The sequence below is a fragment of the Notolepis coatsorum genome (assembly GCF_963971535.1).
Source record: "Notolepis coatsorum genome assembly, chromosome: 3".
In the NCBI taxonomy this organism is placed as follows: Eukaryota; Metazoa; Chordata; class Actinopteri; order Aulopiformes; family Paralepididae; genus Notolepis; species Notolepis coatsorum.
Genome location: NC_140167.1, coordinates 21,337,553 through 21,351,874, shown reverse-complemented (window position 1 = coordinate 21,351,874; position 14,322 = coordinate 21,337,553). Strand labels below are relative to the sequence as shown.

The following is a 14,322-nucleotide window of genomic DNA, read 5'->3' as shown; positions in this document are numbered from 1 at the left end:
TCATTCATTCATTCATTCATTCATTCATTCATTCATTCATTCATTCATTGATTTGATTTGATTTGATTTGAAGTCTTTATTTCGAACATGCAATGAATACAACAAACAATAACAAAAAAGAAAAAAACAACTCAATCTGCATGTTCGAAAAGGAGTAGGAAGAAGTATACACTTATTTAATCCTACCCCTTTTCCACTACTCAAATGAGTGTACTATTTTAAACATAAAAAAAAAAAAAAAAGAAAAAAAAAAAAATATATATATATATATATATGCAAAACAAAAAACAAAAACTATATATGTATAAAATAAAATAAAATAGAAACAAAATAAAAATGTAAACACCTGTGAATATCAAGTCCCTTCTTCATCCCTGTACCTTGTGAACATAATTTCCTTATACATCAGTTTGAATTGTCTCATGTTTGGACATTGCTTTAACACCACATTCATTCATGCAGATCACTATAGACAGTAGAGTCGACGATACCTATTTTCAACCCACAGTTACATTACATGAAGATTTGACAAAAATGCACACTGCATAGTAAAACATCAGGGTTCAATGTACATTGTTTCTTTAATAATGAGAAGGAGTCTTTGCTCTTGTTTAACCAGTGTTATGAAGAAAACGTGTCAGTGCATGAGAGAGGTGATGGAGTCCAGTGACAAAGTCCTGGACAATGCCTTGGCTAATGGAGGTGAGTCTCATTTGGGAGCACGCACACACACACGCACACAAACACATTTTATTAAAAAAAATTATTTAACATTTATTTACCCAGGCAAGCAATTAAGAACAAATTCTTATATATACAAAAGCAGCCTGATCAAAAATCAAAGGCCTTTTGAGGGAGGGGGGGTGGGGTGGGGTGGGAGGGAGAGGCAAAAACAATGTTATGTGCTGTGCATACAAGTAAATAAAATACAAAATTACAGTAGCAATAGTATACAAGGACAACAATAAATAAGGGAGAGAGATGGAAAGAGAAAGAGGGGAAAAGAGAAAGGGAGAGTGAGAACCAGAGGGAGAGAGAGAAGAAGGGGGAGAAGGAGGGAGGTAGGTGAGGGGGCTTAGAGGGAGGATTGGGAGGCAGTCAGCGATTGGGAGGCAGTCAGCAGGTGCAACAGTCGGTTATGATCTGTTGCAGATTCTGTTTAAAAGCAGTGAGCGATGTGAGGGCAGTGAGTTTAAGGGTGTTTTGTAATGTGTTCCAGTCAGATGCAGCAGCAAATCGGAAGGCGTTGCGGCCGGAAACCATGCAAGCTTTGGGGATGGTGAGTTTGATGAAGTTGCTGGACCTTATAGGTTGTAGTTAGAAGTGGAGACCTGCAGATGGGAGGAGAGGTAGAGAGGTGTTTTACCAAGTATGGTTTTGTAGATGACTTGAAGCCAGTGAAGAAGCCTTCTGGTGTGAAGAGATGTCCAGTCCACCAGGTTATAAAGGTCACAGTGGTGAGTGGTGAAGGGTGCACTAGTGGCAAAACGGATGGCGCAATGATGGAGTTGAGTTTTCTGAGGGGACACTGGGATGCCATTCTATAGATGGTGTCGCCATAGTCAAATATAGGGAGGATGGTCATCTTGACAAGCGTGTGTTTGGCAGAGTGGGTGAAAGAAGCTTTGTTACGGTACAGGAAGCTCAGACGAGCTTTGACTTTGGCCTGCAGGTGTTTTATGTGAGTAGAGAAGGAAAGGGATGGGTCTAGCCAGAGGCCACGGTATTTATAGGAAGTAACAAACTCCAGCTCGGAGCCGTCGGCACAGGTGATTTTAGGGGTGCTAGCAGTGTCATGCTTTCTGTCAAAGAGCACACATTTAGTCTTCTTGGAGTTGAGAAGAAGGTGGAGACTGTGAAAGGACTGTTCAATAGAGGTAAGACTAATTTGAAGAGTGCATGCCGCAGAGTGGAGTGAAGGGCCTGCTCAGTACAAGATGGCGTCATCAGCGTATAGATGGATCTGTGAATTTCCAGCAGCCTTGGCTACATCGTTGATGTAGATAGAGAACAGCAAGGGACCCAAGATGGAGCCCAAATAACTTGTTAGCTAAGAGTATATACTGCAGACGCTGCTGGCGGTAGACTAGACACCCACCCAGTGCTTACATGTTTGCAGTACAGTTCAAATTAGAATTAGTGCCACTTACATCTAAACATGACAGTACATCTAACAGTGAAAGCTTAGTTCATGATGATGCAATGTGGCCTAGTATGTGGTGTCATATTAACCTCATTGTTGTTGTTGTTGTTGTTGTTGTTGTTGTTGTTGTTGTTGTTGTTGTTGTTGTTGTTGTTGCTGCTGCTGAATATAATAGAACACATTTATAGAGACTCGCCCTCTCCTTTTGTGGTTTACAACATGGGAATGAGTGAACCTCATATTGTAGTTGATATGCCTATGCGTTAAAAGTGCTTTTTATCAGTGAATCTTTTACCTACATCAATATTGTGCTGTCAGAATAGTCTCATGTTTGCAGGTTAAATATTTAATGTTCACTATTGCCCAGCTGGCCACATTGTCGTCCAGGAAATGCACACATGAAACTCATATTATAAGTTGATACATCTAGTGATCTATGCACAAAAACATGTTTTACAACTTTTTTTAATTGTTGTCTTTAGGGGGAATGTATATATATATATATATATATTAGAATAGAATAGAATAGAATCTTTATTGACATTGTTGGTACAACGAAATTGAGTTTAGAGCATCACCACTGGCATACAAACATAGTACTGAATATAGCATATACAAAATATTAATATCAATAATATAATATCAATGTCCCAAGTGCAATAGTGCTAGTGCAAATAAATAGTACAGTGACAGTCCAGTTGAGTTAATGGATGGAGGGGGGGGGGGCGTTGGCTTGCAGTGGATGGAATAGTGTATAGTGTATAGTGCAGCAATGCAAGTCCGGTTCACAGTTATTGTTCTTTTTTTTTATATACTTTTTCTCCCATTTTCTATTTTTCTCCCATCACAATTTCGTATTGTTCAATTCTACCCTCCCCTGTCTCGAAAGCTGTTAGGCCATGCCTCCCACAGGTCGGCTGCAATGTGGACCAAGCCTTGCATCACGTGTCCCCTCCGGTACACGAGGAGGCAGCTGTTGTATCTTTTCACCTGAACAGCACAATCTCTCAGCGGCGAGGGTCTGCGTGGGAGGGACACGCCGCCCTTGTTGCTTCCTGATTCTGCTGCGCAGGCGCACCAACCGACCTGTAGGAGTCGCTGTCCACAACGTCCGATCCCCACCCACCAGCTTCCCACCCCCTAATACTGCCAATTGTATTAGTATGAACGACCAGCCAAGCTGGTAGCAATGCTGAGAGCTGGGCTCGAACCCAGCATCTCCTGCATTAGTGGCGAGCGCCTTGCTTTAATTTAAAAAAAAAATTGTATTTGACTAAGAGGTTGGCAGTCGACTAATCGACTAATAGGGGTCAGCCCTAGTTTGTTATCAGCGAGCCAGGTGCAGATTCTGCCGAGTTCCGAGCTGAGGGTTTTTTCAACCTGTAACTTGTTCTTGTCAGAGACCAGCAGGGCTGAGTCGTCCGCGAACAGGAACAAGTTGCAGTCACAAGCTGATGACATGTCATTTGCATAAATTAGGAACAGTAACGGTCCTAGTATGCTTCCTTGTGGAACACCACAGCTCACTGGGAGGGGGGGGGGGGATAGAGTACCGTTTACCTCCACCATCTGTTCTCTCCCCTCCAGGTAGGATTGCATCCAGCTCGCTGATAGACCAAAAAAACAATTGCTTTTAGCTTGTCAATCAGAATGGAGTGATTGACAGTGTCGAAGGCCTTTTGTAGGTCCAGCATGACCATGCCGCAGTATTTGCCCGCGTCCACCTCTTGTTTGATGTGGTCATTCAAATAGAGAAGGCATGTGTCAGTGGAGTGGGATGTTCTGAAGCCAGATTGGAATTCGTAGATTACCGCAAGGTACTTTTCGACCTGTTCGTATACTTTATTTACCATGACTTTCGAGATGGAGGTAAAAATAGACTTTCGTACCAGTATTAACAGACTCCAGAGACTCCCGCTGAGTCTCTGAGGAATTTGGAGGGGATATTGTCATGGCCAGTGGCCTTGGAGGTTGGAGGGCTCTCAGTTTTTTGAGAACCTCCGCTGTTGTTACCATTTCTAGTTTGAAGTCGTCTTTGCGGACCCCTAGGTTATTGTAGTAGGCTATGATGTGTTCTACCCCCAAAAGCCCTGAGTGGGAGGATAGTTTATTTACCAGTGTTGTGGCTATGTTTGTGAAGAAAATGTTTAAGTAATTGGCTACATCCAGCTTGTCTGTGATGAGTGTGTTATCTGTCTTTATGTTTAAATGTGAAAATCTGGTTTTAAGTTTTTTACTGCAGCCTAGTTGATTATTGAGTAATTTCCAAAGTTCACAGGGTTTATTTTTGTTTTCCTCAGTTTTGTCATTGATGAAATTCTTTTTTGCTATTTTGATCATGGAGTTTACGTCATTTCTTAGTCTGTTTCTTTGCAGTTTTGAGTTCAGTCACGTGGGCTTGGAGTTCACTGCTCGAGCTTTTGGTTAGCTTTGAAGCCTTTGACTGACTTTTACGTAACTCAGAGCATTTTTTGTCTCTGATTTTCATAGTGGTCAATATTTCAGAGTGAATTCACGGCTCAGCGCATTTTTTTTACCCTGGTGGTTCTTAGGGGGGCCATGTCGTTTAGTATTGTTGAGAATTTGGTTTTGAAACCAAGCCATGTTTCTTCAACCAGTGTACCACTGAGCTCTTCTGACCAGTCCAGACTCCAGACTCTCCAGTTATAGGTTAAAGGCCTTGCTAGAGTAGGTTTTGTGGTCTCTAGATATGACTGTTTTGTGACACCCGGCCTTTTGTTTTAGCTTTTTGCGGGTACAGAATATCATATAATGATCGCTTAACCAGCATGCTATAACCCCTTTATTGGAGATCATGGAATTGTCAGAGGTCAGAATGAGATCAATGGTAGTCTTGGGTGATTAGCTGGCTGAGGCCATGCAGATCACAAAACCTACTGAAGGATTTGAAGACGGGTGCATCTTTTCGTTGCATATCCGTGTTCCAATCCCCAATTAGAATCTTTTCTGCATCCTCAGCTCCAGCTAAGCACACATCCAGAGTATCATAAAAGCCATTTTGTTCTGGCGGTCTGTAAATTGTGCCGACTAGAACATATTTAGCCCTCTCAAATAGAATTTCCACCCATACTGTTTCAATTTCCTCATGATATAGGTCAGTACGATTAATGAATTTGGTATCCTTATGCAGACACCACCTCCATACTGATTTCTATCATTGAGAATGAGAATGCCTGTTCTAGTTTGACGATTGGTTGACACTGCTTCAAAAAGATTTTCATTGGATTGATGCTGACATAAGAGTGATAATTCTCACAACTGTCAAACGATTGTTCTTTTCCTCCCAAAATGCCACCCGCAGCTTTACATTTCAACAAAGGCTGTAAGTCTGGAGCGCTGTCTACATTCACAGTCAATATCACAGTGTATTGTGTATTTTGAAGTGGTGTGTCAAATTCATACTCTAAACTACTTGGATTGACTGCACAACCGCAAGCATCTAGTCTGTTCAAAGCATTTCAAAACGCAGGGCCGGACCGACGCAAACGAAGTGCCTGTTTAGGGCCCCTGTTGGCCACCAGAGGGCCCCCAAGAATGTTTGAAATGTGCCACAAGAGAGCTTGAATTTCTTTGGTGTGTGATATATTATATTATGTCAATGGTAATCATACAAACAACGCAATATTCATTTAACAGGCTTGCTAGCGAATACTACTAAATACTATATATATTATTATTTTTTCACTACTATATGGTATATGGTTTATCCAAAACTCACTCACTAACTGGAACCAGGCCAAATCCACTACTAACAAACGCTTTCTGGTCCATCTCACCCATCAGACCACCACAGGGATCCTCCAAGAGTCGCCCTGTCTCCACTAAAAGCCTACCTCAAGGCTCTGAGGGGTACTTCTTGCTGTTTGATTTGCAGTGCGATGTAGTGTGTCTCATAGTTGCCGTGTACTCCTGAAAGTGCTTTTTTCTGTCATACTCCTTGTACTGGACTGGACTGGTCTGTAAGTCCCCGTACTTGCTTCTATCCTCGTTTCCTGTATATCATCAGACTATAGTAATAGGCTACTTTACATTTACAAGACATTCTATGTCTTGACCATAGGGGGCTTGGCACCTAAACATCTTTCAGAATAAAGTTATCTTGGCACTAGCCAGATTCAGTGAAAGTAAAATGTTATAGATTATTGTATTGTATTTTATTCTATTCTATTCTATTCTATTCTATTCTATTCTATTCTATTCTATTCTATTCTATTCTATTCTATTCTATTCTATTCTATTCTATTCTATTCAACTTTATTCTGCTCTGTTGTATTCTGGTGTGGTTTGAGTTTTGAGTAATGATTTACATTAACTATACAGTCATAATGCATTCGTTACTCATCTATGAATGCATCATGCTTGTCATCGCATGTCATCACATGGCATGATGTGGTGGGAGGCAGATATACTGTGACTCCTTCCTTCATATGTTGTTCGGTTGTTGATCTGGATGATTGGTGGGTGTGCTCTAATCGGCCAGAGAAAGAGGTGAACATACACTACTGACAGAAGGATGTGTTATCAATGTGTTGTGAACGTGTTATGAACGTGTTATGAACGCGTTATAACACGCATGTTATTTTGACACACACAAGGCAATCAGAGACGAGGAATGAATGGGTTATGATAATAAACATATAATAATCAGCTGCCCCAAACACCGGCCACCGAATGGCGATCGTGGTCTAATCTACCTGGACGATGACATGTTGGACTGCATGGCTTGCCTCAACGGAGCTGAAGGTCTAAGGACATACGCCAGAGAGAGAGAAATGGGTTATGAATGTCCAGTTAATGTAAATCGTTTTTGTTTATGAGTTGTGTATGTCTGATATGTGTTCTCGTTGACGTACGACCAGTGGACCTGGTGAGCTACATCACAAAGTTCCAGTGGGACCGGGCCAAGTATCCCACCGCTCTGCCTATCCGCATCCTGACAGACATCATTAGCAAGGTACGTTTACCCACCGTCAGGAGAGCTACAAAATTATAATTACTTAAGTAGTTATAAACTATTACGTTACACGTAAATGACAATGCACTTACAAATACTGACTTGCGAATACATCGTCCAGGGATTTTATCGTTTTTTGTAGCCAGTGCCACCGTCTTCCCCCACAGGCAGCGAATGAAACCTGCTTTCATTTGTTGATGTTACAGCCACGGTTTTTGAGTCACTCTCTTACAGAGGTGAATTATGGTCAAATCTTCATCGATGACAGAAATGTATTGTAAAAAATGTTGCTTAATCAAATACAAATGTAGGTTCAGGAGTTCAGTAGAGTACTTGACTTGCTCTGGCCAAATTCTGTGAGCTTGCCTCTTAAGAGCTTTCTGGGAAAAGGGGGCGGGGGAGGGATGACCAGGTGAAGCATGTGAGGGAAGAGGAAGGGGAGGATACAGGGGGAGGGATGACCAGGTGAAGGGTGTGAGGGGAGAGGAAGGGGAGGATACAGGGGGGAGGGATGACCAGGTGAAGGGTGTGAGGGGAGAGGAAGGGGAGGATACAGGGGGGAGGGATGACCAGGTGAAGGGTGTGAGGGGAGAGGAAGGGGAGGATACAGGGGGAGGGATGACCAGGTGAAGGGTGTGAGGGGAGAGGAAGGGGAGGATACAGGGGGGAGGGATGACCAGGTGAAGGGTGTGAGGGGAGAGGAAGGGGAGGATACAGGGGGGAGGGATGACCAGGTGAAGGGTGTGAGGGGAGAGGAAGGGGAGGATACAGGGGGGAGGGATGACCAGGTGAAGGGTGTGAGGGAGAGGAAGGGGAGGATACAGGGGGGAGGGATGACCAGGTGAAGGGTGTGAGGGGAGAGGAAGGGGAGGATACAGGGGGGAGGGATGACCAGGTGAAGGGTGTGAGGGAGAGGAAGGGGAGGATACAGGGGGGGGGGGGGGGGGGGGGGGGACACAGGGGGGGGGGGGGGGGCTGACCAGAGGCCACGGAGGAAACGTCCACACAAGCATAGTAACAGGTTTTCGGTAGAATCATCTGAACAACAATTTGTGTTACTGAAATGATGGACATTTCTGGAAAAATTTCTTTCTAAATGGAACGTAGAGCATTGTGGAACAAATCGTCAGCTTTTTTAAATTTTTTATTCAGATTCAGAATCACAGTCTATTATATTCATTGGTTTGAATTTGAGATTACATTTGTGTGTGTGTGTGTGTGTGTGTGTGTGTGTGTGTGTGTGTGTGTGTGTGTGTGTGTGTGTGTGTGTGTGTGTGTGTGTGTGTGTGTGTGTGTGTGTGTGTGTGTGTGTGTGTGTGTGTGTGTGTGTGTGTGTGTGTGTGTGTGTGTGTGTGTGTGTGTGTGGTACACAGCAAGTTTCCCTGGTGGAGACCGAATTAAGATCTCGAACTGAGGCGTACCACAAAGTCAAAGCTAACTTGCAAGACCTCGAGCACAAAACAGAGTGAGTAACCCCCACCAGCCTTGACAAACCTTGATTATATATTAGTGATTTATGGATATTTAGCATAATTACATCAACACTGGTCTAATGAGGATAAAGTGGGATAGGATACCAGAAAATGTAATTTCTGTTTACTGCAGAGCGGAGGGACTGGGAGACCCATGTTAATGACCAAACACTCTATATCAGCGATGGCTGTTGGAACGTAGAGCTATACTTAACACTTATTTTAACAAAAGAATACCATCTTTAATGTAGGGAGAGTGAGTGATATGTATAGTCTACTGTGTATTGTTTGTGGTGCTGTCTCTGTGTGCACTGTGTGGTCTCTGTGTGAGCCAGGTCCTGTTGTCATTGTACCACGGCTTATGTTGTACTGTGGAATTCTGTGCACCATTGTTTCCAATACAAATACTTGTGCATTCATTGCATTTGGTGCATGTGTGTGTTTTTGAAATCTGTACTGTAAGTCCATTTAGAAGTATTTGAAACAACCAACACACTTGCAGTTGTTTGGTTAACCTAGAATGTACATTTGAAAATATGAAAACTTCAAACAAACTTAGATTGTCTCTTCATCTGAGGGATTCAGTTCTATCTTTCGCCACCAGAGGGAGCTTGCACACCCGCAGCCTGATTGACACAGTGAGGATGGAAGACCTGGTGGAATCAGAATACCTCACCACGCTGCTGGTGGTGGTGGCCAGGTCAGTTAGTGCATGTTGAGTGCAGGGCCTGACCGACGCAAACTGTGGCCACCAGAGGGCCCCCAAGAGCCCTTTAAAAATGTCCCACAAGAGAGCTTGAATTTCAATTGTGATATATTATGTCAATGGTAAGCATACAAACAATGCAATATTATTTTAACAGGCTTGCTAGCGAATATGACTAAATACTATATATATATATTTATTTTTTAATAAATGTTGTAATAGTCAGTCAGTGAAGAGGCTTAGGGCCCCATGAAGGCTTGGGCTGGGTCTGGTGGAGTGACACAAATCAGGGAAACACCAATGACGTTATTTCACGATCCCAGTGCTAAATTTTAAAGTGCCCATGGCGTGAATCAATGCATGGACAAAAATATAATTTTGTTCTATTTTTATACACAAATGTAATTATTGTCAATTCCCATGAAGTGGCAATATTCCAACTCATTCCTGTGCTTGGACGGAGGCGTAAATAAAGATGCCATCCAATAAAACATGGTCATGGATTTGAAAAGAATCCCACTTCCCAGCTCCCCTGCAGCTTGGCGACCACGTCGACTGTATACGTTCAGTACCAAAACGGCAATTCATACATTTCTTGTTGATTTCTCCTCGTTTTGTTTTGTTTTGTACTTAGCAACCATGGTCTTCTTCAACATGGAGGGGAAATTTGCATTCTAAACATTCTGTGCAAAGCCTATAGAATTAAACCACCAGTTCGGGGGTCATTTGACAAAACATGTATGGATTGTATTCATCAAAACCAACTCATTTAGCTTCATACTCCAATTCTCTCATATACCAATACCAAATTTGAGGCTGATTTACAATATGCCTACCAGTATCTGTATTGATTGCTGAGGCTAATAATCATATAGGAGACCATGTATTAGGGCTGTCCCCGACTAAGGATTTGGATAGTTGACTTTGATTGGCCGAAATTGGCCGATAGTCGACTAATAGTCGACTACCCCCCTGAATGAAAAAAAAATTAAAATAAAGAAAAAAACTATAAATATATAAAAATAAAAATAAAACAATGTATTCCATTTGGGCTGTGGTGGTGCTTAATGTCTGAAGGAGTCAACGGAAGGCTCCTTGTCCTCTGCTAAAGCATGCAATTGGTCCACTGATGGATACATCTTGATATTTGTCTAGTCTAGTGTGTTCATTAGATGGGTGAAATCCTCTTTCAGTTCCTTCAGTGTTTTCTTAGGCAGTTAGCCTCGCTGGTATGCGCGCCATTAGCGTTAGCCATGCTTCTAGGCCTCTTTGCTTTTGGAAAGAATGATAAAAAAAGATATATATATATGTATACTGTATAATATATATGTTACAAAGGATCAGATTAAACCGAATATATATATTTATTTATTGATATATATTGCATAGTATTTGTATATCGTTTGATATCCCTTGTATATTCCTTGTACATATACACGGAATATCCCTTTAGTCCAGCCCATAATATTTCATTCTCCTATTGGACAGTGGTCCACCGGCGCCAGGGACCGGCCCCCCGGAGCCAAGTTCAAAGTCACCGACACGACGTGTCTGGACATGCCCAACCTTGCCCAGGGATACGGCGACAGAAATGAGAGTGGCACTATTTGTTCACCGTGCGTATAAATACGGCGCAGGTGAATGTAGAAGCCCCTTAGCCCCTTACCTCCGTACCCTTCGTCCTTTTAGTATGTTACCGATAAGTTGAAGCCTCACCCACGATACAACGTGCGGTGAAGTATGGCCTGTTTGGCCTCAGAATAGAGCATCGAGACCGCATGCGAATTAGTAACTGAATTGTCAGAGTTTGGCGCTATACCGTCGAGTGCGACATATTTCTATTGAGTCTTTAATAGTCTATTTGTGTATAGTGTATCGTGCGGTTAGAATTCTATAGTGACCAGCATCTCCAACGCTTTCTCGTATTAGCTAGAGTTCTTATCCAGGCTGGGCCGACCGCATGGCACTTTCACCCGAGGAGACCTAGGCGAGAACCGTATGGACATGTACACTGGATTAATTTACCCGACGACTACATAGCCCTTTGCGGCTGGAATATATTTGCTTTGGTACTGTGATTTATGGAGCGGATAATCGCCGACGCCTGCACGTGTTGGATTTACCCCGAGAGGAGTCAAGTCGAGTCGGCGCTCAGAGAGCCTGAGGCCGCCTAGCTTTCTTCACTGTAGAGCTACAGTCTACAAGAGAACCAAGCTGTATTCGTCTGTGGATCAAGAGACTACTGCACCGGCTTCTGTACCTGAAGTCTCCCTAGTCATCGTTGACCAGACGTCCTACTACCGACAGATCTTCTACCCCCCTTGCTGGCTTACAACCAGTGGGAACCCCTTTCAGTATCTCCCGCTATTACTAGTGTACCATAGTTATAATTCCCTAAGATTCAGGTTGTATAATTACCTCCTGCGTAACCAGAGAATGGACATTCGTTATTGATTTGCCTACGCATACTCCTTTGCCTTACAAGTGCATTCAAAGAATAATGTAAAGTATCCTATGTACCTTTTGCTCCATTAAATACTTGATTAATACCTTTGACTGGAACCGATTTCATTGTGGGAAGTGTTCATAATATTCATATATCGTGTACTGTATGGCCAGTAATTAAAGTACATAAAGCGGTAGTGGTTTAATGATACCATACTTATCAATACAGTCAGGGAATTGTACCCCTCAGTTACAATTGGTCCTTCGAGCCGGAGGGTAACTAGTGTAATATTAATATAGTGGTATTAATATTGAAATGGCCTATGATGAACACTCCACAAAACGGTCCTCCTAAAGTAGATCGCCTGCAGCGTAGACGGCAGCCACCTCAGTACTTAGAGGATTACGTTGCCAGTATACTACCTAGCCTTCTACAGACGGTAAACGCGGAAAAAGTAGAAAGTAAAATTATGTCCGACCCTATCAACCAGGCTACCCCGCCAACAGAGGCCCTAGTGGGTTCTAATGTAACTGACCAAGCTCACGGTAGGGACCAGGAGGGAACTGACACGACTTTAACCCCCGCCAAGACCGAAGAAGTAGTCCCCGGAGAGCTCCAGGAGAAAGACAACCCTCCAGAGATGGAACTCTGCCCGGTACAAGAAGAGGAGAGCGCCCAGGAGATAGAGCTCCAGGACTCCCCGCAGGAGAACGCATCTCCAACGAGTACTGCCAGGAGCGGATCACCTCAACCAGCGTCTTCCCCCAGCGGGGCGGACAAGATGCTGGCACAGGCATTCCTCGCCAGCCTAGCAGCCTCTACAGAGCGCGATCGACTCCAAGCACAGACGCTTAGCGAGCGCGAACAACTCCAAGCACAGATGCTTAGCGAGCGCGAACATTCTTCCATGGAAAGAGAACGCATTCAAGCGCAGCAACGGAGCGACGAAGATCGCATATGTCTAGAGATTAGACGCCTTCAGACGGAAGAGAATATGGTAAGAGACCGGGCCGAAGCAGAGCGCGCCGCCGCCGAAGCAGAGCGCGCCGCCGCCGAAGCCCAGCGCGCCGCTGCCGGTGCCCAAAGAGAAGCAGAGCGCGACATCGCTCTCACCAAGCGCGAAGCCGAGCGCGACCGATTACAAGCGCAAATAATGGAGCAGCTGATCGCCAGGGCAACACCCCCTCCATCCGCACGGGGTTCCAGGGCCTCGTCAAGACACGGGTCAAGGGCACCCTCCCCTAACCGATCAAGCGACCCTGAGCCTGACCACCAGAGAGAGCCTATACCCCCCTCCGAACTCCTTCCCCGACCGGTCCCAGTGAGACCCAGCTACAAGGAAGGAACGGTATACACCGCGGAGAGGCTAAATAGACGACTACAGGATCTAGAGGACCTGACAGAGGAAGAAGAAGAGGGAGAGGAGGAGAGTCAAGCCCGACAGCAGCACAGTACTCCACAGGACCAGGAGGTCCAGTACAGCCCAGGCTCTACCCCCGCGGCTCTGCGCTACAGACCCCCGACTCAATTCACGGGTGAGATTGACGCACGACCAGTCCCGAGGAATAGCACCTGGATACGCGGGCCATGGTACCCTGCCGGTACCAGCCCACCGAGAGGCGTAAGAGGAGACTCGCCTAGGAGGCCTCTCTTCCAACGCTCACCGATGTGCCAGCCATCTACGGCATCATACATTGGCACACCGACGTTTCCAGACTTCACCCATGAGAACAGAGCACAGTACACGGAGCTACGGATGTGCCTAGAGACAATGATGGCTGATGTAGCTGATGAACGCCACAAGTATGCTATCCTATTGAAGCACCTCAAGGTGCCCCGAGCGCACAATATAGCGCTGGCCTATGCCACCTCTACTACCCCATACACAGCGGCTCTAGCAGCACTCGACCAAAGATATGGACGCATATGGGACTACGTAATACAAGAGATAAGGCATATTGACCGCCTACCCCCAGCAACAGACAATCGCTCACTAGACGACCTGTCTATCAAGGTACAATCCCTGGTAGGGATGCTGGGGGCGCAACGAGAAAAGGGTATGCACGAACTATACGCAAACTCTAATGTCGAGAGGATTTTAGAGAAGCTTCCGCCCGCCCGACAAGAGCGCTTCAGGCGGCAAAGAGACCACCGTGATCCTAACGGTCCCGAGCCATCCCTCCTAGACCTAGCCGACTTCCTGGCGAGAGAAGTCAGCAGCCTGCGATTGGATACGTTCGTGCGGAGCACACCAAGCTCCAGAGAGGGACCTAGGAGAGCAAACGATGGCCGAAGATTGGTGACTGTCATGCACCAATCAGAACCAGTACCGAGCAGCAAGAACCACAGTACCCCCTCGATGAAAGAGAAGTGGAAGATGGTGTGCCCGTACTGTGAGAAAGAACACTGGTTGTCACAATGTGACACATTCAAGAAGATGACCGCCGACGAAGTGGGTCAATGGATAAAGTCCAACCGACGCTGTTACCGATGTGCGCGCAGTCACATGGCAGCCGAGTGCCGCTTAAAGAAGAGGTGTAGTCGGTGTGACGGAGCCCACCTAGATGTCCTACACGACAG

The 14,322-nt window shown here is 44.8% G+C and overlaps 1 protein-coding gene across 1 annotated transcript in view; it reads left to right on the top strand.

The window, feature by feature from the left end:
- LOC311225724 (V-type proton ATPase subunit C 1-B-like) overlaps nucleotides 1-14,322 on the top strand; it is a gene marked incomplete at both ends in the record, with an annotated part of 38,947 nt that overhangs the window by 13,153 nt on the left and 11,472 nt on the right. Inside the window, 4 exons of the mRNA XM_084311118.1 lie at nucleotides 620-702; nucleotides 7,024-7,118; nucleotides 8,926-8,939; nucleotides 9,195-9,290. Coding sequence (XP_084167244.1) covers nucleotides 620-702; nucleotides 7,024-7,118; nucleotides 8,926-8,939; nucleotides 9,195-9,290 — 288 coding nt within the window. The remainder of the gene's footprint in view (nucleotides 1-619; nucleotides 703-7,023; nucleotides 7,119-8,925; nucleotides 8,940-9,194; nucleotides 9,291-14,322) is intronic.